The 22,540-nt window shown below is 38.1% G+C and overlaps 2 protein-coding genes across 10 annotated transcripts in view; one reads left to right on the plus strand and one right to left on the minus strand.

Annotated features, from left to right (window-relative positions):
- Positions 1-39: 39 nt before the first annotated feature.
- On the plus strand, positions 40-9,638 carry LOC123880266 (X-box-binding protein 1). 4 transcript variants are annotated; one of them, XM_045928306.1, is made up of 4 exons: positions 40-409; positions 6,721-6,960; positions 7,352-7,523; positions 8,668-9,638. In XM_045928306.1, the coding sequence occupies exons 1-4, from the start codon at positions 240-242 to the stop codon at positions 9,256-9,258; spliced, it is 1,173 nt and encodes a 390-aa protein (XP_045784262.1). In that variant the 5' UTR covers positions 40-239; the 3' UTR covers positions 9,259-9,638. The 4 variants fall into 4 exon arrangements, with proteins under 4 accessions (XP_045784262.1, XP_045784280.1, XP_045784271.1 ...); XM_045928324.1 differs by having other exon boundaries at positions 46-409; positions 6,721-6,979; positions 7,354-7,523; positions 8,668-8,894; XM_045928315.1 differs by having other exon boundaries at positions 48-409; positions 6,739-6,960.
- A 5,101-nt stretch (positions 9,639-14,739) lies between these two features.
- Positions 14,740-22,540, minus strand: part of LOC123880236 (leupaxin) — a 66,515-nt gene continuing 58,714 nt past the window's right edge. For 2 of the 6 annotated variants that reach the window (XM_045928255.1, XM_045928244.1), the window contains exons 5-9: positions 20,483-20,708; positions 19,147-19,365; positions 18,894-19,067; positions 18,592-18,822; positions 14,741-16,066 (exon numbers count right to left, since the gene is read on the minus strand). In XM_045928255.1, coding sequence (XP_045784211.1) covers positions 15,800-16,066; positions 18,592-18,822; positions 18,894-19,067; positions 19,147-19,365; positions 20,483-20,708 — 1,117 coding nt within the window. In that variant the 3' untranslated portion in view covers positions 14,741-15,799. Of the gene's footprint in view, positions 16,067-17,662; positions 18,401-18,591; positions 18,823-18,893; positions 19,068-19,146; positions 19,366-20,482; positions 20,709-22,540 lie in introns of those variants that run through there. The other 4 variants (XM_045928265.1, XM_045928271.1, XM_045928236.1 and 1 more) reach the window with 3 other exon arrangements.

Raw genomic sequence — 22,540 nt, forward strand, 5'->3', positions numbered from 1 at the left:
CGGATACGCCCACTCGATCGCGAGCACCAATCACAAAACGGCACGTATGGTTTTTCGAGAATCAAAAAACCGCATTATTTCACAAGAAGTGCTCGAGTATGTACGACGCAAGTGTTTGCAGTTTAAGGACAAAACCTTATCATAGAAGCTTTTTCTAGTAAATGTATGGAAATATACTGTATAAGATTATGCGATCAAGTTGAAAGTTTAATGTGAGAGTTTGGAGTGTTTGTGTTATTATGGTTATGGTTTCAATGGAAAAGATGAGTACGCCGATAATTATCACCGTGCCTAATAATTACCTGGCGGTGGACGAGGACTCGCAGGTCGTTGTCGACGTGGCTCCGGCTCCACCGTCCAGGAAGCGAAGGTTGGATCATCTAACATGGGAGGAGAAGATGCAAAGAAAGTGAGTCATATTTTTACTGCTTTTTGTGTCCATTACTCGAGGTGCCAGCGTGTCATCATGTGATTGTTAATAATAGTTATTTAAAACTTGCAACAAAGACGCAAAGACGTAATTAATAAAGTTATTAACATTGTAATAGGTAATTAAATGTAAGATAGTACACCAATGTTTCTTGGTTTCTGGCAAATTACCTGTTTAGTAATAGGTAACTACCTACTCGACAAATCTAGCATTTCTGAGATAATAGTTCTAAATACAATGGTAGACAGGTACATATATTTTAATTTTGATCTATGTAGAGGCACTAGCGAGTAATCATTTTAGAGGCTACGCGTGCCACGACGTAGCGTAATTCGTTAGTTGCATCTAGCCCGTTGTATCATGTTGACGTTTACAAATTGTAACTTAAAATTGTGAATTATAATATATATTTTTTTTAGTGTTCATTTCTTTTGTTTTTATTACTACCCTGGTAGAGAACACGGCGCTACTATATATACAGCAACATTCGTTGTACAATAAATACCTGTACAAATATACCTGTACATTGGTGACTCGGACTTTGAACTACCAGGGTAGCGCGTGTTAATTTTATTTAAATAGTAACGTAACGTAAGCTAGGGCAACTCAAATTAACACGTGTAAGGAAGTGAAAAACTAAAAAACTTTAAAAATGGCGCAACCTACGACAGTAGTGAAGGATGAAGACACGTATTTAGCGTCGATATCTATCACGTCGAAGATCCCGGAGTTTTGGACCGACCAACCTAGGGTCTGGTTTATCCAGCTGGAAGCAATACTGGCACCACAAAAACAAGGAGACGCATCCAGGTATAATATAGTGGTATCCAAGCTGGGTAAGGATGTCATACAACAAGTGACGGACATCCTCATCAATCCTCCGGAAGAGCGTAAGTACGAGGTACTTAAAGAAAGGTTGCTGAACATATATGAAGAGTCGGAGAACCGCCAGATACAGAAGCTCATCGGGGAGATGGAACTGGGTGATCAGAAACCCAGCCACCTCCTCCGGAAAATGCAGGATCTGGCCAGGGGTAAAATTAGTAATGATACCCTAAGCGTTTTATGGCAGAATCTGCTACCAGCAGCAGCACGAGGCGTTCTGGCTGCGACAGAAGCTAAAGATCTAGATAGACTAGCCGTGATTGCTGACAAAGTAATGGAAACTATGAAGTCCCAACCGGTAGCAGAAGTGGCAGCAAAGGAGGCGGTACCCGGAAATTCGTCGATGGCAGCTGAAATAGCCAGGATCCATGCGAGGTTGGACCAGCTGGACAGGTCCAGACACAGTTGGAGAGGTAGGCGAGGTCGCGGAAGGTTCCGTGGTCGTTCGCGTTCCCGAGGACGAGAGGACAGCAGGTCCAGACGTACCCCGGATAGCCCGGACTGGCTCTGCGTGCATCATTTTAAATATAGGCAGAGAGCTAATCGCTGCGAACAGCCGTGCACCTGGAATACGAAGCAGGAAAACTAGTGGAGATGCAGGTGGAACCGGTGGGTACCTGCGTCGAATTAGGGAACCACCGTTTATGTATTACGGATAAGGAAAATGGCATACGTTATTTAATAGACACAGGTGCGAACATTTCAGTGTTGCCTAAAAGTTATAAATCAGTGTGTGACAGTGCAATGAATAATGAATACAAACTTTATGCCGCGAATGGTAGTGAAATACAAACTTTCGGAACAAAGACTCTAGTGTTAAATTTAAGATTGCGTCGTGCGTTTAAGTGGACTTTTGTAATAGCCGACGTTAAACAACCCATTTTAGGAGCGGATTTTTTAGCTAAGTATAATTTGTTAGTAGACTTAAGAAATAGACGATTGTTAGATCAAGAGACTAACATGTATGTAATTTCCACTATAGTAAACTCGGAGCATTCATCTATTTTTACTATAGCCGAATCGCATCCATGTTATTCTCTTCTAAGTAGGTTTCCAGAATTGACAATGCCAGCGACGTTCAAAGAACCACCACGTCACAGCGTAAGACACCACATCGAGACTTCAGGACCTCCGGTGCATGCGCGCCCAAGGCCGCTGCCGCCGGACCGATTTAAAAAGGTAAGAGAAGAATTTCGCCTTATGCAGGAAATGGGTATTTGCCGCCCGTCAAAGAGTGCGTGGGCGAGTCCTCTACACGTTGTACCTAAAAAAGATGGTAATATAAGGCCGTGTGGAGACTATAGAGCGCTGAATGCAATTACGAAGCCTGATAGATACCCAATTCCTCACATAAAGGATTTTACGTTTATTTTAGCCGATAAGAAAGTATTTAGCAGGATTGATATTAACCGAGCGTATCATTTTATTCCGATAGCAGAGGATGACGTGGAGAAAACAGCAATCATTACACCTTTTGGTTTATTTGAATGGCCATGTATGTCTTTCGGTTTAAGAAACGCAGCACAAACGTTTCAACGTTTCATGAATAATTATGTTTTACAGGATTTAGAGGCAAATTTTCAACAAAATAACCCGGATTGCGCAAATTATAAAGCAGAATTTGTTTTTTCATATTTAGATGATTTAATAATAGCTAGCGAAAATAGTTCGCTCCACGAAAAACATTTAGAGGCCGTTTTTGAAAGATTACAACAAGTTGGGCTGACTATTAATTTAGCAAAGTGTGCATTTTCGCAGGATAAAGTTGAGTTTCTGGGTCATGAGGTCTCAGCCAGTGGCTTAAGACCGTTGCCAAGCAAGGTCCAAGCCATTGTAGACTTTCCCAGACCGAAAACGGTAGAGGAACTTCGTAGATTTCTAGGCATGGTAAATTTCTATAGAAGTCATTTGCGTCAGGCAGCCGAATATCAAGCTGAATTAAATAAGTATCTTCACGGAGCAAAGAAACGTGATAAAAGTAGTATAGTGTGGACAGAAAGTGCTGTTCAAGCTTTCGAACAATGCAAGTTGAATTTACAGAACGCTGCTTTGTTAGCGTATCCGATAACAGGTCAAGTGCTTGCTATAATGGCAGACGCGTCAAATAGTTGTGTTGGAGGCACATTACAACAAAGAGTAAATAACGAATGGGTTCCGTTAGGTTATTTTTCAAAAAAATTGACTGACACGCAACAAAAGTACAGTACCTACGACAGGGAGTTACTTTCGCTTTATTTGTCAGTGCAATATTTTAGGAACATGTTCGAAGGTAGAGATCTCGTTTTGTATACAGATCATAAGCCGTTAACGTTTGCGTTTAAAAAGCTAAGTAGTAGTAAAGAAACGCCGCGAAGGACCCGTCAGTTATTATTTATTAGTGAGTTCACGACGGATATACGCTATACAAAAGGCGAAGAGAACGCGCCCGCGGACGCGTTATCGCGCGTTGAAACAATTTCGTGCCCGTCTGTACTTGACTTCACAGAAGTGGCTATTGCGCAAGCGAACGACACAGAGCTCACAGAATTGCTAGGAACAAAAAACGGTAATACGAGACTAATAAAAATTGACTTGCCGAGTGTAAATAAGCCGATTGTTTGTAACTTGCGAGGCGATAAGGCTAGACCTTACTTACCAAAACAGTTTAGGCGTATCGCATACGAAACAATACATAACCTAAGTCATCCTGGCATTAGAACAACAAGGAAAATGGTAACTAATAATTATTTTTGGCCTGGGATGAATAAAGATATAGGTATTTGGGCTAGGTCGTGCATAGAGTGTCAAAAAGCAAAGGTTCACAGACACACTATGTCACCTTTAGGGCAATTTGCAAAAGTAGATAGAATGTGTCATTTACACATTGACATTACAGGTCCATTCACTATTTCAGAGGAAGGCTACAGGTATTGTCTTACAATGATAGATAGAGAAACGGGTTGGCCGGAAGCATTTCCAATTAAAGATATTTGTGCGAAGACAGTAGCCAAACTCGTGTATGAAGGATGGATTACTAGACATGGGTGTTTTATTAATTTGAGCTCAGATCAAGGAAAGCAATTTGAAAGCAGTCTCTTTAGACAGTTAATGAAATATTTAGGGGTTCATAAGTTAAGGACGACTCCGTACCATCCACAAAGTAATGGCATGATCGAACGATGGCATCGTAGTTTTAAGGCCGCCTTAATGGCGAGATTAAAGGACAATAGATCGTGGGTTGAAGAAATGCACACCATTATGATGGGACTGCGTGCAGCACCACGCAGTGACACAGGGGTAAGTGCCGCGGAATTAACCTTTGGGCGAACTCTGAGGCTCCCTGGAGAATTTTTCGAACCATCGGATAGTAAGATAACGGACGGTGAGGAGTACCTAAAGCAGTTGAAACAGGTAATTAGTAATTTAAGACCGAAACCCGAGACACAGAGAGACTCTCGGACTATTTTTGTGCACCCTGCCTTAAAAGACTGTAAAAAAGTTTTTGTTAGAAACGATGTAATGCGTAAGTGTCTACAACCACCGTATGACGGTCCCTATGACGTCATAAAGCGGTTGGAAAAAGCATACTTAGTACAGTTACCCAATAGACAGACCCTTATTTCTATTGACAGGTTGAAACCGGCTTTTGTCCTGGATATCGAAAATCCACGACAAACGCCGGGTGAAACGTCATGTAAGAAAAAATGTAGATTTAGTGACGATGATGTTTTGCCGACTCATACAATCCGTACTACTCGGAGTGGGAGAGTCAGCAAAACGCCCGTTAGGTATCAGTAGAATAATTTGAGTATCAACTAGCAATTAAGCAATAAGTATTACGAAATAAGTATTGTAAAATGGCCCCGATCCGCATATATGTTTTTTTTATTTTATTCATGTATTATTTTTTATTAGAAGTCATAACTAAACCTTATTATTGAGAGTGTTAGAGTGGTTGACGATTGTTATAATTTATTGGATAGTGTGTAAATGTAAAATGTAATGTAACCAACATTCGAAGTGTTGAGTGCAACGTAGGCTGGATGGCGCGGGCATAGCAACAATTGTAAGTGGACTTGCCACAGCGACCCCGTCGCCACCCGCTCAAGTTGTAGTGATTCATCTCAAGTATGATGTGTTAAGAGATGTACCATGCATCGAATCAAAGGAACACTTTAACTGGGTGACGTGTTTAAATTATGATTTGTTGGGTAAGAGGATCGGAAACATTGCTAGGGTTGTCGAAAAATAAAGAACGAATATTGTGAAATAAAATTAAGGTTGCGGAAATTTGTATTTGTTTAATTTTTATTAAGATAAAAATTTGGGGTGGTGTGATGTAGAGGCACTAGCGAGTAATCATTTTAGAGGCTACGCGTGCCACGACGTAGCGTAATTCGTTAGTTGCATCTAGCCCGTTGTATCATGTTGACGTTTACAAATTGTAACTTAAAATTGTGAATTATAATATATATTTTTTTTAGTGTTCATTTCTTTTGTTTTTATTACTACCCTGGTAGAGAACACGGCGCTACTATATATACAGCAACATTCGTTGTACAATAAATACCTGTACAAATATACCTGTACAATCTATTTAACATAATAATCAATCATGTTAATATTTCATGTATTGCATCATTCTAAACCGGTAGGTAAGTAAAGAAAACAACATCAAATTATATCATGCCGATGAAGTTACAGGCTAATTCTATAAAGTTATCTATTACTATATCTACTGCTGATAAAAGTATTATTACTATCAATATTCAATATTGTGAGGTCAGCAGGGAAAATCCATTAATAGGTCAATCCTGTATACTTGGTTAGATAAAATAGTGTTTTGGTTTTACCCAGAAGTGTTCTGCAAACCAAATATCTAATTATGGATTTCATAATAGTACAGTATCTCAAGGACCCTATTGATGCTCTGCTCTTGTTATTTTACTTTATAATTCTTGTTATAAACTAGGCTAGATTTATAGTAGGTAGTTATTCATGCTAAAAATTAATGTAGTCAAGCCTGGTGCAGCGGTGAGCTCTGATGTCTTACATGTGGGAAGTAAAGATATCACCAAGCGATTTAGTATCCCAGTATAATGCAGTAAGTGTCTTCTTCTCAGACCAGGGTGCATTTGGAATACTTGTAGCTTTAAGTTTAAGTAATTAATTATCACTATTACATCATTATCTTCCAAATTCAATAATTGACAATTAAAAACCATACCCATTTTGAATTTTATGGGCTAGTAAAATTCCTATGATCTTCCAAGTTAGCCTGCTTCCATCTTAAGACTGCATCATAAAGATAAAATAGAAAATTTAAGCATTTACTCACCCACAACTACCCTACCCCACCTACCTACCTAGCTCATGAGAGAAACTACCCTGTTAACAGATTTCCCCTTATTACGTTGTCTCTATAGCATCCATCTTTGCTGCAGGAAGCTGAAGAACCGTGTGGCGGCGCAAACCTCACGGGACAGGAAGAAGGCCAAGATGGATGAAATGGAGAGCCGAATCCAGCACTTCATGGAGACCAACGAGCGGCTGATAGCAGAAGTGGAGAACTTGAAGGCGATGAACGAAAGGTTGCTCAGCGAGAACGCAGCGCTGCGCAGCGAGGCCGCGGCGCGGACCGTCGCGGAGGCCCCGAGACCGGCAGAGTCTCAACCTCAGCAGAAGGTCAGTAGCTTACTTAAGGATACTTTAGCTGTATCACAGCATATTCTGGACGAAAACCCCATATTATGCCAAGTTTCTTAATGACCGGGAAAGATGTTTCCTGCTTATTATGCATTTGCAAATGTCTTTGACACCATATCAGTATATGAATGTGGAATGTTCAGTTTTTGTTTTTATGGCACACAGTTGTACCAGAGTACAATTAACTTAGCCAATGTGTGTTCTGAAAGAGACATGCTGGAGAATAGTCTGTGATAGCTGGGATAAAATGTTAAAAAAAGTGTTTCCTACTGTGCCTAAATAATTTTTACTTTACAACTCTTCTGTATATTTTCATGTGTTCATGTTGCTCATGTGTTTTGTGTTTGGTTCAGGAGGGGCCTCCGACGGCGATCCGCGCGGCGCGCCTGCTGCTGACGATGTGTCTCCTCTCGCAGACCTCCTCGCAAGCCTCGACTCCGACGACTACCTCGACCAGCTGCATCAGCTCGCCGACTCCCTCCTCAAGGAGATTAGTGCAGCTGCTCCGGGAGAGACTGCAGATGTAAGTCACCCTTGACTTCATATTAGTTACCCCTGACCCCCTTAAGTTAACTAGCCCTGATTACCGAAAAATTTTACTCTAGACCAATTTTGCCCTCAATAGCCCAACTAAGATAAAATAGTCATGACAACTGAACTGAGATCAAAATTACTATTATACGTGTAAAGTTGCGATATATGGACACTGGACAGCCTTGGACTAAGATTAAAATGACTTGCTTATTACAAAAGCCAAATTGAAATTATCTTTTGTTACCCCACTGCGGCAAAGCCAAAAGGAAGGGTTATGATTTTACCAGTCTATAAATCAAATAAAAATGAAAACAACAAACAAAATATGAAGATTAAAAACTAAACAAATCTTAAATCATTCATCATTTCATTTATTTTGCACTTATGAACCTACTCACATAATGCTAACATGGTCAGTAGTACTAAACATTTAATTTACTTTTTGACTTGTACTTGGCTGATGCAATAGCTAAATCATCATCATAATAGCTTAGCTATTGCATCAGCCAAGTAAGGTTTATGACGTCGTCCGTCTAAAGTTCATGTTGTTATGAGTCACCTTTTTGGTTGAACTTATTTTCTAAATTGAATTACATCCATGTTACATGTATTGCATCACATAATATTAAAGTTGAAACTAGTTATGCAAATATAATGAGAGTGAATCTGCATATCAATTTTAATGTAAAATGAATGAATCAATTAATTATACAACTGGTTATGTTGTTTACATATTATTTACATATTTGAGTAGATTAACAAAGGCAATAACTTATTCACCTAAAACATATTATTTATCAGCAGATGTTGGGTAACCTTGACCAAGACTTACAGCTTCTTTTTTTTTAAATCTAGATTGCTTTCTTGCTTTTGTGCAATTTTAGGGAAAATAATTAATTTTATATAAACTGTCTTGCTCTTGTACAAAATTTTAGATTAATAGGAAAATATGTTTAAATTTTAACACTTTCTATCACTTCAGGGATATTAACCAGTAGCCAGTGTTGAATTCACTTGACCATTCGAAAAAAATATTAACTCAAATAAATTAAGCTAATATTTTCTTTATAAAAAACAAAACCTGCTAGACTCAGGTAAACCGACCCGCTAAAACAATGGTATCTTGTCACCAGGTCAAAGTCGGGATCGCTGGAGAGTGCCCTCAAGGAGCTGAAGTGGTGGGGACCGCAACAAAGCAACTGGAACCCGGTCAAAGTGGAGTCATAGACAACAAACATGACATCAAGAGGATACTAGCGCAGCACTCTTACGCACATCCCTACCCTATAGATACAGTACAAATAAAAGAAGAAAATGGCGATAAGGGTGACATGTTCTATGCGAGCTGCGAAGAAAACGACTGTGTCACTATCGAAGTACCGTGTGAAGACCAAGTAGTTGAAGAAACACCTTTACCTTCAATCAAAATTGATTCTTCATTACCTTCATTAAACATTGACACACATTTCGATACAGAGTTCAATGAACTGACCAACAATTGTTCTGAAGTCACTCTCGAATGTGACATGAAGTTGTTGTCCCCTATGACTCTATCACCCAAGTCTATGGAGGAAAATCTCTTAGGGCTGTCACCGTCCCATACAAACTTCAGTTCGGATCTAGGATATGAATCATTATCGTCACCGCTCAGTGAACCAGAATCTATGGACTTGTCAGATTTTTGGTGCGAATCGTTCTCAGAATTGTTCCCAGGCCTTGCCTAAAGAAAAATCTAGAACATATCTGATGTTCTAGAATTTTTTTCTCACCAAAGACTGACTAGTTCGTAAGATTATGTTCGTCACAAGAGTTGGAAAAGTGGGTAGTTAATAGTTATCCTGCAGATGGGGTGTGGGAAGCGAATTGATTTTGCTTGCGTCGCCTCTCGCACCATACCTCAGATAACGATATCTTTCGTAACGAAAACTATACCTACAAATAGTAATTTATATTTTAAGTTAATACAATTAAATGACAAATTAGGTAATATATTTAAAAGTTCATTATATTAGGTGTTTAAGTTAATGTTACGTTATTTGTACGATGTAGTTAAGTGTAGGGATGTATATTTTAAGTGCTGTAAATAAAAAGGTTTTTTTTTTGGAATTTTGTTGTTTTCAATTTATTAACCATCAAAGTTCAGTAAGTAATCAATTGAACTTGTACATCACTTGCTTTACCGGTAAAGTAAAATGCCTACGTGAGGAAACCTGTATGTTTGAGAGTTCTCCAATGTTCCCAAAGGTGTTTGAATAGTTTAAACCCATCTCATTCGGAGAGGTGACCCGTTTATAGTGGGCCGACAATGGGTTACTTGATGATGAGTCTAAATGTGAGTAGTTTGCATGTTCGTGGCTGGAATTTTGTAAAACAAGTGTAAATTAAAAATTTATAACACCCCCGACAAGTGAAGGTTACAGTAACTAGAAAAAAGCTGATAACTTTCAAACGGCTGAACCGATTTTCTTCGATTAAAGCTAAGAACACTCTCGATCAAGCCACCTTTCAAACAAAAAAACCAAATTAAAATCGGTTCATTAGTTTAGGAGCTACAATGCCACAGACAGATACGTCAAAATTATAACGCCCCTCTTTTTGGGTCGGGGGTTAAAAATAGAATGACGAACATATAGTTCTTGACAGGTCGACAGCGCAATCGGAGTATGAGGCGGGAGGACGGGGCCCGTTCTCTGCACGATTCACCTCATATCCCGATTGCCATGTCGACCTGTCGCAAATAATAGGTCTTCTATTCTGTTCTTCGGTGTTCTATTTAATATGATACGGTCTTTCTAATTGATTCTCGATTAAATTATAAATCAAATTTTAGTTTATTAGAGCGTATTTATCAATTCGCTCTTATTAGTCAAACTGCGTAGGTAAGTACTAACTAGGTAGGTAGGTACGTATCTACTTTCTCGCTACACGATAAGGAATAATTGATGGGCGTTATCGATTGGAGCAATATGTGGCAAATATGCTTTAGCTCTGTTAGTTTCAAGGTTCTTTTCAATAAAAAAATTACATTGATTTCTTATTAAATCGGAATGATTAAATACAGGAATGCCTTGAATAGGTAGGTATACCCTAGGTAACTAGCATTTGATATTATAATAGGTACATCGGTAATTGATAAGCGCGTGGCACATATAATGTACTCTGAACCTGGGGCACGTGGACTGTTAACATGTTAATATTTAAGACCATGACTTTATTATTTATACAGCTTGGAATACCTAATTACTTACGCCCAGATGTGTAGGTAACTGGTAAACTATGCTACAGTAAATTTCCCTCGATTTCCTCACACCAATGTATCTACTACATAGTTCAGTCAAGATATAATTTAGCAGCTGAACACATTTAATACTTAGGTACATAGGTATTAAACAGCTTATCAATGAATTTAAATAACTAATAATCGGGTTTTACCAAACTGAACAAAGTATTTTGTGTAAAGGAAATTGATAAGTACACCTACTTAGCTTAATTTACCTACTAGTATTATTGTTTTAGAAAAAAATAGGTAGGTACTTACCTATCTGTTTTCCGATATACTTACCTACTTGGATAAAAGTACTCAGGTAGGTATATTATGGATTTTTAAAGACATTGAATAATTTTATTTGTTTGAAATCACAGGGACCTCTCCTCTCCATATTAAGCCATACCTACTAATATTATAAATATAAACGAGAAAGTGTACCTGTCTCTTACCTTTTCACGGACAAGCCGTTTAATCGATTGTGACAAAATTTTCTAGATAGTTTGCATTCCGGGGTTGGATGGATATAGCGTACGTATTGTTCAGTAAAATCAAAGAGTTCCCACGGGATTTTTAAGTATAATAAGATAAGTATAATAAGAAATGGTTTCGGTTGGGATGGCGTTAATAAAGACAAAGTTCATCAAAAAACATTAAATATATTTGTTAAAATATTACAGATTCAATAAAATCGTTCCTTACACGAATACATTAAAACTAACCATCAGTTAGACTCCTGGTTAACGTAACCCAACACATGTTATCGAGCCGACCACCAAATAAGGACGTGTTTTCACGGTGTAACTTTTTATTTTAACTATTGATTTTTTGTTAACAAACTTAACGATTAAAATTTATTTAATCTTGATTTCGTACCAATTAGTGGCATTTTAGTTATAAATTACTATGATAAATCATGCAGAGTTCTTGCAAAAAACTACCGCCTGATTAGCAACCTCAGTAATTGATCGGCCGATTGTTTAGTAAATTACTCAATGTAGGTATAAATACCTAATTACTACGCAAAGTTAACGATTTATAAGCAAAATCTACCCAAATTCTATCAAATAAAAAACATACAATTAAAAACTACCGTCCGCGTAATCTCATTAAGAGCTCTTCTGAAAAACAGTACATTATCAACTTTTCTAATTTATTTAATCTTGCTGTAAATAACTGATAAGAAACTTAACAATATTACGCAGCAAATCAAATTAGGTTATCGTTACACCGTGAACATTAGGGCGTTTTCACACGGGCCACTACAAGACACGATTTGGGTCACAATACCCACCACGCGACACTGCCTGTCATTCGTACGTTTTTCTACGAGCAGCGACAACGACACGATAGTCGCACCTGGTGGCTTGTCGTCGTCACATTTTGTCATTTGCTACACCACCGAATACCTTGTTTGTTTAATAACGGCACCTATTGGTTATGATACAAAATATTCTTCGCAAAGCCTGCATCTATGGTGAGATTAGGACCCTCGTCCTAGGTCAAACGGTTCATAGAAATATTTGGCGTGAGTCGTTACCGCATTATGTGCCGTACTGTGGTCCGTGGAGATATACTCTTACAGTCCGACGTTTCACGTTTGGCACTCAATCCTAAACTATTAACCTACAAGCGATAACGTAATCTGGGTAATAAAAAATAACTAGTAAAGTAATGTAGCAAGTAACTGTACAGCTTATCGTTAACAGCTAATGGAAGATTATGTCAACTTAACAACACATTGAGTCGTAATAAATGAAAATATAACTGTCAAAATTCAGCATGTTTTAAAATATAAGATGGTGTAGAAAATATTTAGATTCGGAAGTCAGTTTCTGCGGCATAACATGGAGAAACGCCGTTTCTCTTGTAGATAATTTACGTATTTTTAAAAATTGATGCATTTATTTTTAATTTATCAAATTAGTTCTAGAAAAAAAAAACAATCTTCTCGATGTATTTTGTTATATTCTAATATAAGAGAATATTCAGAACTTCGTCAATTTTCGACAAATTTAATACTCATGGTTAATTTTGACACTTTATGACCAGAAAATTTCCAGAAAACATTATTTGGCGAACCAAAAATTTGCGCTAAGTAACACCTACAATTTAATCCACACTATGCCACTGAGTTTTTAACAAATACATACATGAAACTATGATAATAAGTAAAGCATGTCCTAATTTAATTTGTGCTATAATAGAAATTATATTGTAGAATTAGTGAGCTGATTTATTAACAGATATTTTAAATGCTGGTGTGTACTAACCCTTAGAGTAAATAAATAATAAATAATCAAAAAATTACTTTTATCTTAATCGTAATTTACACAGTTTTTTCAACGTAACATTATAATTAGATTATAGGTGTTATCGGTCTAAAAAAACCACGGATTTTCAATTCTTAATAAAAATAACGCATAAAATAGGTATAGACCAATATGAAAACTGTTTTTAAGCTTTAAAAGTGACTATGCTTAAATGCAGCCATCCTGTCGAGTTAAGTATGTGACTTTTCATATCGCTAACGCTACCTAAATAATACGATTCGAACATCGAAACACTTTAATGTCAAATAAAATGGACCTTAACCACTTTGTATTAAAGCTCAAATCCATCTATAGTTTATAGTATTGAAGTGGTAGTATAAATTTAAAAAAAAAACGGATGGCCTCTGAGGAAGTCCAAGAGAAGCGAAGCTTTTAAGCAATAAAAATCTTTACTTGAAAGGGTCCAGTTTAAGAATTCTTGTATCGACTATTCTCACAAATTAATCGATACTAGAATTAATTGCTTAAACTGGACCTTTTCAAGTAAAGATTTTTATAGAAAGCTGTGAGGATGATACTGCCATTGTCGCAATTAAAATACCATAAGCCTACGTTGTCGTATTAGTTTACAAATGGCAAAAAACCAAATCAAATTTAAATTTCGCGGGTAGGCCCGTCGCTTCCACGCTAAGCTTTTTCAGTGGAAGCGTTATAAGTAAGTATAGGTATGAAAATATTCACGGATAGGAGCACGCGCAAAGCTCTGTGTCCAAGATAGTAGTGTTGCCACGAGCTGTTAGACATAGACACAGAAGATTTTCTCAGTTTACTCCCCGGCTTGACGCTATAGAAGCTTCACTTCAAAATCACGGGCACATGTATAATATTAATTAAATCTAAATATTTACGGATCTATTTTTACAATAATAACTATATTTTTTTAGTATTTACCTAATTTGCAACGTCTATGACATTTTAGAATTAGAATTTAGACACACATCACAATCTATTCTCGAGATAAAATTTTGAATTAGTACCTTTTTTCACGAACACCTTTAATTTCATCTTATAAATATTTACCATAATAACAAGGTTTATTTAAGGAATAGTTATATAATAATAATTAATTAATAATAATAATTAATTAATAATAATAATTAATTAATAATAATAATTAATTAATAATAATAATCAATCGACTCAGATGCCTTAAATAAACTTTTATTCAACTAAAAGTAGCGCACTCCATTTCACATTATGACTGACGGAAAGGGACAACATTACTTTAGTCGAATTATTACAAAGGATTTGCGTTGGTACCATAATCCGATAAATATGGGCCCGCCAATTCAAATAACGTCATACTAATTTATAATACTTTACACAGTGAAATACATATTATGTAAAGAACGTACGAAATAGAATGAGGCATCAGAGGGCCCATAACCTTTATCGTATATTTATGTCATAACAAGTGAGCATTGATAAAAAAAAAACAATTATATTTACATTCAATAAAGAGACAATATTCAAAATCAATTAAACAGTTGACATTTAAAAAGTTATATTAAAAAGAAATATATTTCCTTAAACAGCACATCATAATATAAATTAATGAAATATAATAAGGCATTCCGAACCAGTGGTAGATGCTTTTGACGATTCAAAAGAACTTGTAAAAGTCTAATTGAATAAAAATATTTTGAATTTGAATTTGAATTTAATATTTAGAGTAAGAGACCTATAGGCTATTAGCGAATACCCGGCCGGATACTCTAAAAAAGAATGTGCCTAAAGCAATGTTTAGTGGTCTCAACCCTTATTCGCATTATTGCCTTTCTAATGAAACCAGTTTGGGGCACATCGATTGGATGGTTTTAAAGTATACGACGGACATAGGCAGGCAGTAGCTAGACACATTTTTTGTGTTTTATAAATAAGAAAGATTAACTTTCGAATTTTAGTTAATTCACAGAACATAGATAATCAAATAATGCAGCGCCATCTGTTGGTGACTATCAAGAGATTTGCTTGAATATATTCAAAGCATGTGGCTTTATTATAATAATATTGTCCTTACATAATATTATTCCTTTATTTAGGCATCGCTGTATTACAATACGTTTCATGTTCCTTAGACGGTAAATGGCTAACTATATTTATAATTTACAATAAAGGCTATTTTTTAATTGAAAATTATGCTCTTGCAAATCGGCATGCGCCTTGCAACAGTTCTAACACCACGTAAGTCAGAATGCAACTTTACAGGAGAGCGAAAAAAAATTCTGGTTCCAGAGGTGAGTCGTTGTCATGGATACTGTGTAGTTGCTTTGTATTCCTTTAAAGCCGCAAACTAATTATCTAGGTGGATATTAAAATGTATACTGAACTATGTCAACTATCGGACGTAATCTTGAGCGCTCGGACGCCCGATAGATATCTCGCAAGCCGCGTCCCAAACGACTGTGCACACCTATCTATCACTGTTAGCAGCTGCATCTTACGGACACGTCCGATAGTTTTAGCCTAAGAGTTTCTGTTAGACGTTTTCTTGTTTCTGGCTGGTCGAAATGACGAATCTCTCGATTTTCTAGCGATAATGGCTCCGAAATATTAAAAACGCCAAAAAAGTGTCTTGCGTGGTGTTAGAAATAGAATGACGAAATATCGTCCAAAAACTTCAAAACCACAGATAATAAAGAATTCATTAGCGCCATCTATTGACGTTTATCCGAAGAGTTTGTCGAAACACGCGTGGCAGTAGGGCTTATCATTCTGTTCCTTGAAAGTTCCTTTATTCAGTTGTCTAAGGCAGAACGCGCAAACAAAATGTTCGGGATGGAACTTTCTGAACATGGCGGTTATGCAGCGGCCTGCGATGGGTTTATGGCAGCCGGCGCATAAGGAGCCCCGTTTTCCATGGTAGTGGGTCTCGCAGTATGGCTGACCTTCGTGCTCGAAGAATGATCCGCCATGGAAAGGTTCGCGACATTCCTGTAATGAAATCAAATTAAATAGGTAAGTAAGTTAGTTGGACAGGTTTAAAGGAAAGGGTGCCTGGTGCACTTCGACTAACTATGGAATCACTAGATTACAAACAAGGGGCGGACCAACAAATTCTTGAAAGGCCGCAACGCATCGGCAGTACTTCTGGTGCAGCAAGTGTTCATGGGCGGCGGTAATCACTTAACATCAGGTGACATGCAAATATCTGTATGAGATACTAGTTAAACAACACTTTTTAAATTGACTCAAGTGTGGGAGTCGTTTTTTTCTAATTTGCCTGACAAAAAAAAACTATTTACTCGATTCCAGAATAAAAATATCGGTCTGTATAATGTAGCGTTAATGTATTTGTTTTATTGTGAAACGTTACGACGTTGTTAAATTACTCCATTTGATATAAACGCTTCAACACGGCATTGGCACGAATCCACTGGATTACCTACACCAGTGTTCGTTTAGTGACTTTCAGCTTAAAAAAAGGTCAAGTCCGAGTCGGACTCGCACTCGAAGGGCTCCGTAGCATCGTACAAAAATAGCACGTTTTTTTTGTGTCATTGCTTATGATTCTAGGTTAACGGGCAGTACCCTATAGGTTTTGATTCCCTTGATTAATATTAACATGTCACGACAGACGGTCAGAAAATGAAGTGATCCTTTAAGGGTTCCTTTTTCTTTTAAGGCACGGAACCCTAAAACTAAGTACCATTATTCAGAGTGAAGTAATATCACCATCATCATCATCAGCCTGTAGACGTCCACTGTTGGATTTACGCCTTTCCCAGTTCCAGCGTTTCAGTTTCGTGTTCAGCGGGGGGGGGGGGGGGGGGTTCTCAAGATACCCGACATCCTGGGAAAGACATGGTCATGCAGGATTTTGACCTACTAAAATCTCTTCGGTGGCCGCCTTCAGCGCATATTGGAACGCACCGGGATCTCTTAAGAAAACATGGGTGCCTCCTTATTTCATCGATTTTATTTATTCACTTTTGTTTGGCTGTTAATAGGTTCACCCAAAATTGTGTGCTCGAGGAATGCGTAAGAGCATAATTGATAATTAGTCTAAGTATGAGTTAAAGAAAGTCAATACATGGAGTAAATAATACACGGCCCATATTTAAGATTTTATACATTTACTGCAGAAAGAATAGCTTTATTGAGCTTAGAGAATTCCCATCGCATTCAAGTGGATTGATTTAGAACCGTCTAAAACTATCTGAAGATAGATAAAGTGATTAATGACCACCCAAGATGCTTGGTTTCAACCGTCAATTTCAAGCAAGAGAAAAATACACAATTTGTATTTGAACTTTTCTTTTCTAAAATAAGACATCTTTCACCAGATGTTAAGGGTGTTATGTTATCTGTTGAAATCAGCTTGTTGTTGAAAGTTTCTTTACAAAAAATAAGACAACTCTCACCAAGATGTCTGAAGGGCAGAATTTATCCATATAGAAATAATGGAAAATATACCTCTTAAGGAACTTTGGGATTTACGGTTGGGCGTCTCTTAATTAATCTCAGTACAACCTAATTTAATATTTGTAATACGTAATAAAGAGAGAATCTTGACATCATGTTTACCGCGTGGCGACGGTGCATTAATAGACTGCACCCAATTATTAATAGCTTCATCGGGTGGCCCATAAACAAAGCAATCTGCTCCACATAGTCCGAGTGGCTGCTATGACGTCACGGCGTATTTTAAGCCGTTTCAGCGCGGGAAACCCTACACGCCTAGATCTTGACCCCCTTTACAGATTCTTTGCGTTTTTCGACGTCCTTCATTGTAACAATACATTGATAAGAGTTCATTGCCATTGTACGTGCGTGCGTGCGTGCGTGCGTGGGCGACGCACGTGACCTTGACGGACGGTCACTTGCGGACAAGGCGCGAGTGACGTCCGCTGTCATATTATATCTGTTTTTATTGCTATTGTTTTGTTTTTTAATATATATTTTTTTAATTTTTTTTCTCTTTTATTTATTTTATAAAACTTAACATTACATTACATTACAGTAGCATTATATAAAAATATATTACATAAATTAGATTTCCCTATCGAGTAGGTACGCTAGGACTAGGAAGTGTTTTGCGAGTGTTATTTGTATAGCATCTGTGTTTTTGTTGTTGTCATACTTTGCGGTAGATCATGTCTTGTGGCGAGCATAGCTGAAAAGAAACTTGGGGGAGGGCATCCGATTTGAGAGAGAGAGAGCTGATATCATCCTTTATTCATCTTCATCAACTCCGACGCAGTCGGGGCATACCGGCTTTCCTTCCATGGCATAGAATGTTTTACCCTTTACGGGATTTTGGCAATCCTGTGAGACCAAAACATTGTCTTAAACCTCTTTACTCCATAACGATTCAAACGATTTTTGAACTGCTAAGGAGTATCATACTTAACCTGGCGTAGGGGATTTTTTTCCAAATTAAGGCATACATTACCTGTCATGCTCCAATGTTTGACCTGATTGTAGGAGATAAGAAATGTTACTAAAGAGATGCTGACCTTGCATACGAAGCAATCTGGATGCCATTGCGTGTTGAGGGCGGAAATGTAGTTTTCCATGATCGGTTTGTTGCAACCGCCGCATTTTGGCGCGAACATATCGAAATAGTCCGCGCGGCAGTATGGCTTGCCGTCCCTCTCGTGGAACCCTTCTTCACCAAACTGCTGACCGCATTGGGCACAGAAGAAGTGCTCCGTATGCCAAGTTTTTTCGAGCGCTGTTACGCATTTCTGTAAAGGAAACATAACTTTAGGATATAAGACGCGTCGTCCAAATTTACGCAGCAGGTTTGATGACTAACATCAAGAATTGGTCCATTGCAGTATGCACATCTCGGCGAGAAAAGATTGTGGTAGTCTGGCTCGCAGTATGGCCGGCCGTCGCGCTCGAAGAAATTCCTCGTTCCCAATTCCTGGTTGCAGTGCGCGCACGTGAAGTGCTCGGGGTGCCACGTGCGGCCCAGAGCTGTGATGACCTGCACAGAGGGTTTCATGTTCTCACACAAAAATCCACATGAACACTAAACGCACAAATTTTCTTGAAGGATATTCCACCTGTCCGACGATGGGTTTCTCGCAAGCGTTGCAGCATCCCTTTTGAGGGGTTTGTACTCCTTGGCGGCTCATGTCTGCTCGGAGGGATCCGAGCATATGTTCCAGAGAGGCGGACTCGGGCTGTCGCGGGTTGCTGCGGTAGTGCTCTTGCCAGGCTCGCTTCTCCCGGTGGACGTGGACCCCGCTTTCGCCTCCTGGTGCTGCTCCTACACCGCTCACCTAAGAAATTAAAATCAATTAATTTCCCCACTGCTTCTCCAATGTTACTCAAGAAGAAATCTAGTAACTCAAAGACAGCAGTGAATAAATCAATCGACTTCAATGAAACTTCGATTTGGTCAAAATTAAAATTCGTCCAAGTGGAAGTTTACATTTCGCGTGGCAACGTACAGAAGGTAACCGGTCGAACGAAGCGGACTGGAGTGAATGCGATCCGAGTGAAATCTTTGTCTATGTACTCTAATATTATAAGCTCGCGGCCCCACTACGCCTGTGATGTAACGCCGGGGCTATCTTTAGCTGTGAGCTTTTGGACGAGCGCGAGGGAGACGACGGCAGTTCTGGAGTGCGGCCGTTCGCACGGCTGGAAATAGCGGTGGACCAAGAAAGGCGACTAGTAAATATTATAATAAACGGAAAAGTGTAGTGCAGTGTGCCGAGGTGGCCGTGACAGCTGCCGCCCTATATTAAACCTTTCTCGGATGAATCACGTCATTGTTTATATTGTCGAACGTATCGAGGGTAGGGTAACAACAATCATTATTAAGCCGTGTTTACTTGTTCGCTGAAACCATGAATGAAATTTGGATTAGCATAGAGCGGAGCGCAAATTTATAGCGTGCATAGATACATGTGAGCTCTTGAGTCTTGATACCAGGTCAAGTGTCTACCTGGCAGCTGGCACTGTCCTCAAATCTCAAGATTTTCTTGTAATTGCTGATAATATAATTAGTTTCTACGGATTTAAACATACAATTAAGTTTACACGTATACGAGGACCTTTTAACGTTAAACGTTAAAATTGAAAACCAACGAAAAGTCTCACTAAAGGTAGCACTAGCATTAGAGATTTTACTTGTAAGGCATGTACTAGCCTTAACTTGGGATTGGGTCCTATTATAGCCTTCACTGAATTTACTTGTTTGCATTTCATAAAAACGTTGAAGCCTAGTAACTACGATAGTAATGCCGTAAGATCATACAGCTCTTTAATGACAATGGACGCCTAGTATTGACGTACTGTCCAGTAACTAACAGCGGAGGTAGACATGCTACGATCATTTCTTATAGTCTGAGCATGCCTTGCTTCGTTTCGGGCGAAGACGATAACACTAACCTTGAAGTCAGATAGCGACGCCATAAGATCGTCCAACTCCTTAGTAGCGCTTGACGCGTGGTGTTGACGCACTGTGGTGACCACGGAGGCCGGCGGCGGTGGTAGGGGCTGTTGCGCAGGTTCTACCACCGTCTCTTGTACGGTGACGGTGACTTGCTTCGTCCCGGGCCGTGGTAGGGTGCCGGCTGTGGATGCCGGCGGCACTGGCGATATTGATGCTGCCCGACTGTTGACAAATGAAATAAATAAAACCTATACATGAAATATTAAGAAATACTTCGACATCAAGTTCAAACGGCAAAATCTAGTTTCTCGTATGGAGCACTCTTCAAGACGTAAAAGGTTGTTTAAAATAAGATATTTTTGGACGGATTATTTATCTAATAACTAAGTTATATTTCTGTATAATTTTACAAAAGAAAAAGTCGTATAGCGTGCATTGGAAATACATTTTGTTGACAGTATTTTTTGATGATGATCCAGTGCTGAATAGAACCAGCGTGATACATGTTTTAAGGATATGGCGCGTTTATTATTACTTATTATACCATAAATACTTACCTACCATACCATGCATAATAAAAGAAGATGCAAAGATCATTTTTATTAAAAACTAACTTTTGCCAGCGACTTCATAGACATACCCGCATAATGTATACCTAATTTATAGGCTATGGACACTCGGAGATAATGTAACTATCTGTCAATGAAAGAATTTTTAAAATCGGATGAGTAGTTTCGGAGATTACCTCCTACATCAAGTCTATAGTTCTATATAATATTATATATGGTATCTTTAATAGTTTTACATCAATCAAATCGACAGAAAGGCAGACGATTTTGATTTGTAGACAGAGATCGTTGTTTGCAGCGAGCAGTCATAAAGCAGTTCAAAACAAGCCAAATTGGAACGTGTACCTATTTGGCAACCACCTTCTACACATTATTCAGACAGCCAGACACTCCCTAGTCTAGATTTATTTCCTTTCAAATGTCCCGTATCATATATAGGCGTACCTACTTCTTAAGTCTTATTCTAGTGAATTTTGGAGATGCTTTGTAGGAATTGCAACAAACTGAATTGGTAAGTACTAATTTCTTCTTGTTTTTGTGCATCGTCTATGGAAGGTTGGTGATCATATTAGCAACTTGGAATTTGGTACTGCAGCTTTGAGTTTTTATTAAACCAACCCTTAGTCCTTCAGCCAACTTTTTCTGTAGGCGCATAACTCTCTAAATCAAAATAAATTGACAATTCTAAAAGGGCAGAACTGTCCTTTTCTGATGAGAACGTAGTGGAAAGGCTAGCCATTATTAGACCTGTCCGCTAAAAACGATTTACAGATTAATTTTAAGTTTATCTTTTCCATTTTTTCACTTTTTTGATGGGTTTACGGAAAAAGTTACCAGTACTGTAAAGAATCATTCATCATCAAAAATGTTAAGTGCGAAAGAGATAAAGATACGTGTTAATGAACTTTCCACTATTCTACTATTTATTCCGCGCGTCGGGCTTTACCTTAGGCTTAGTTTATAGTCAGTAGTTAGACAGTTTTAGTTTAAGATATAAACAATAAATCATTCAGAGACGTAGGGCCAGGTGTAACCGGTGTGTAAGCACTAATTATACAGAGAGGTGCGCAGGAGTTGGAGGTGCCAAAACCAATTACTGTTATATTATTACAATGCTAATGTAGCGTGCAGTGGATGATTGTTACTGACGTCTGTACTTACTCAAATAACGTAGTAATTGTAATGGAAATCATTGGATAAATAACCATGCAATCAGAACAAAAAACTGAAGTCTCTTATGAAAGAAGTACTGTAAGGTGAGCTAAAAGTGTTTTTAAGTAAGCGAAGTAGACCTGCTGGGGAAGCTCTTCATTATACAAATAATATTGAATATCGAAACTTTGCTTTAACGCTATTGTGAAGTTTCAAGCCTTGTTGAAGAAGCCAGAAGCCTGGGGATCCTGGCTTACGTATGTACAAACAAGAGGCAACAAGAAATAACTTAATCTACATAAAAAACTCGGAATAAAATTACAAATGTTATGA

The sequence above is a fragment of the Maniola jurtina genome, chromosome 3, assembly GCF_905333055.1.
Source record: "Maniola jurtina chromosome 3, ilManJurt1.1, whole genome shotgun sequence".
NCBI lineage: Eukaryota > Metazoa > Arthropoda > Insecta > Lepidoptera > Nymphalidae > Maniola > Maniola jurtina.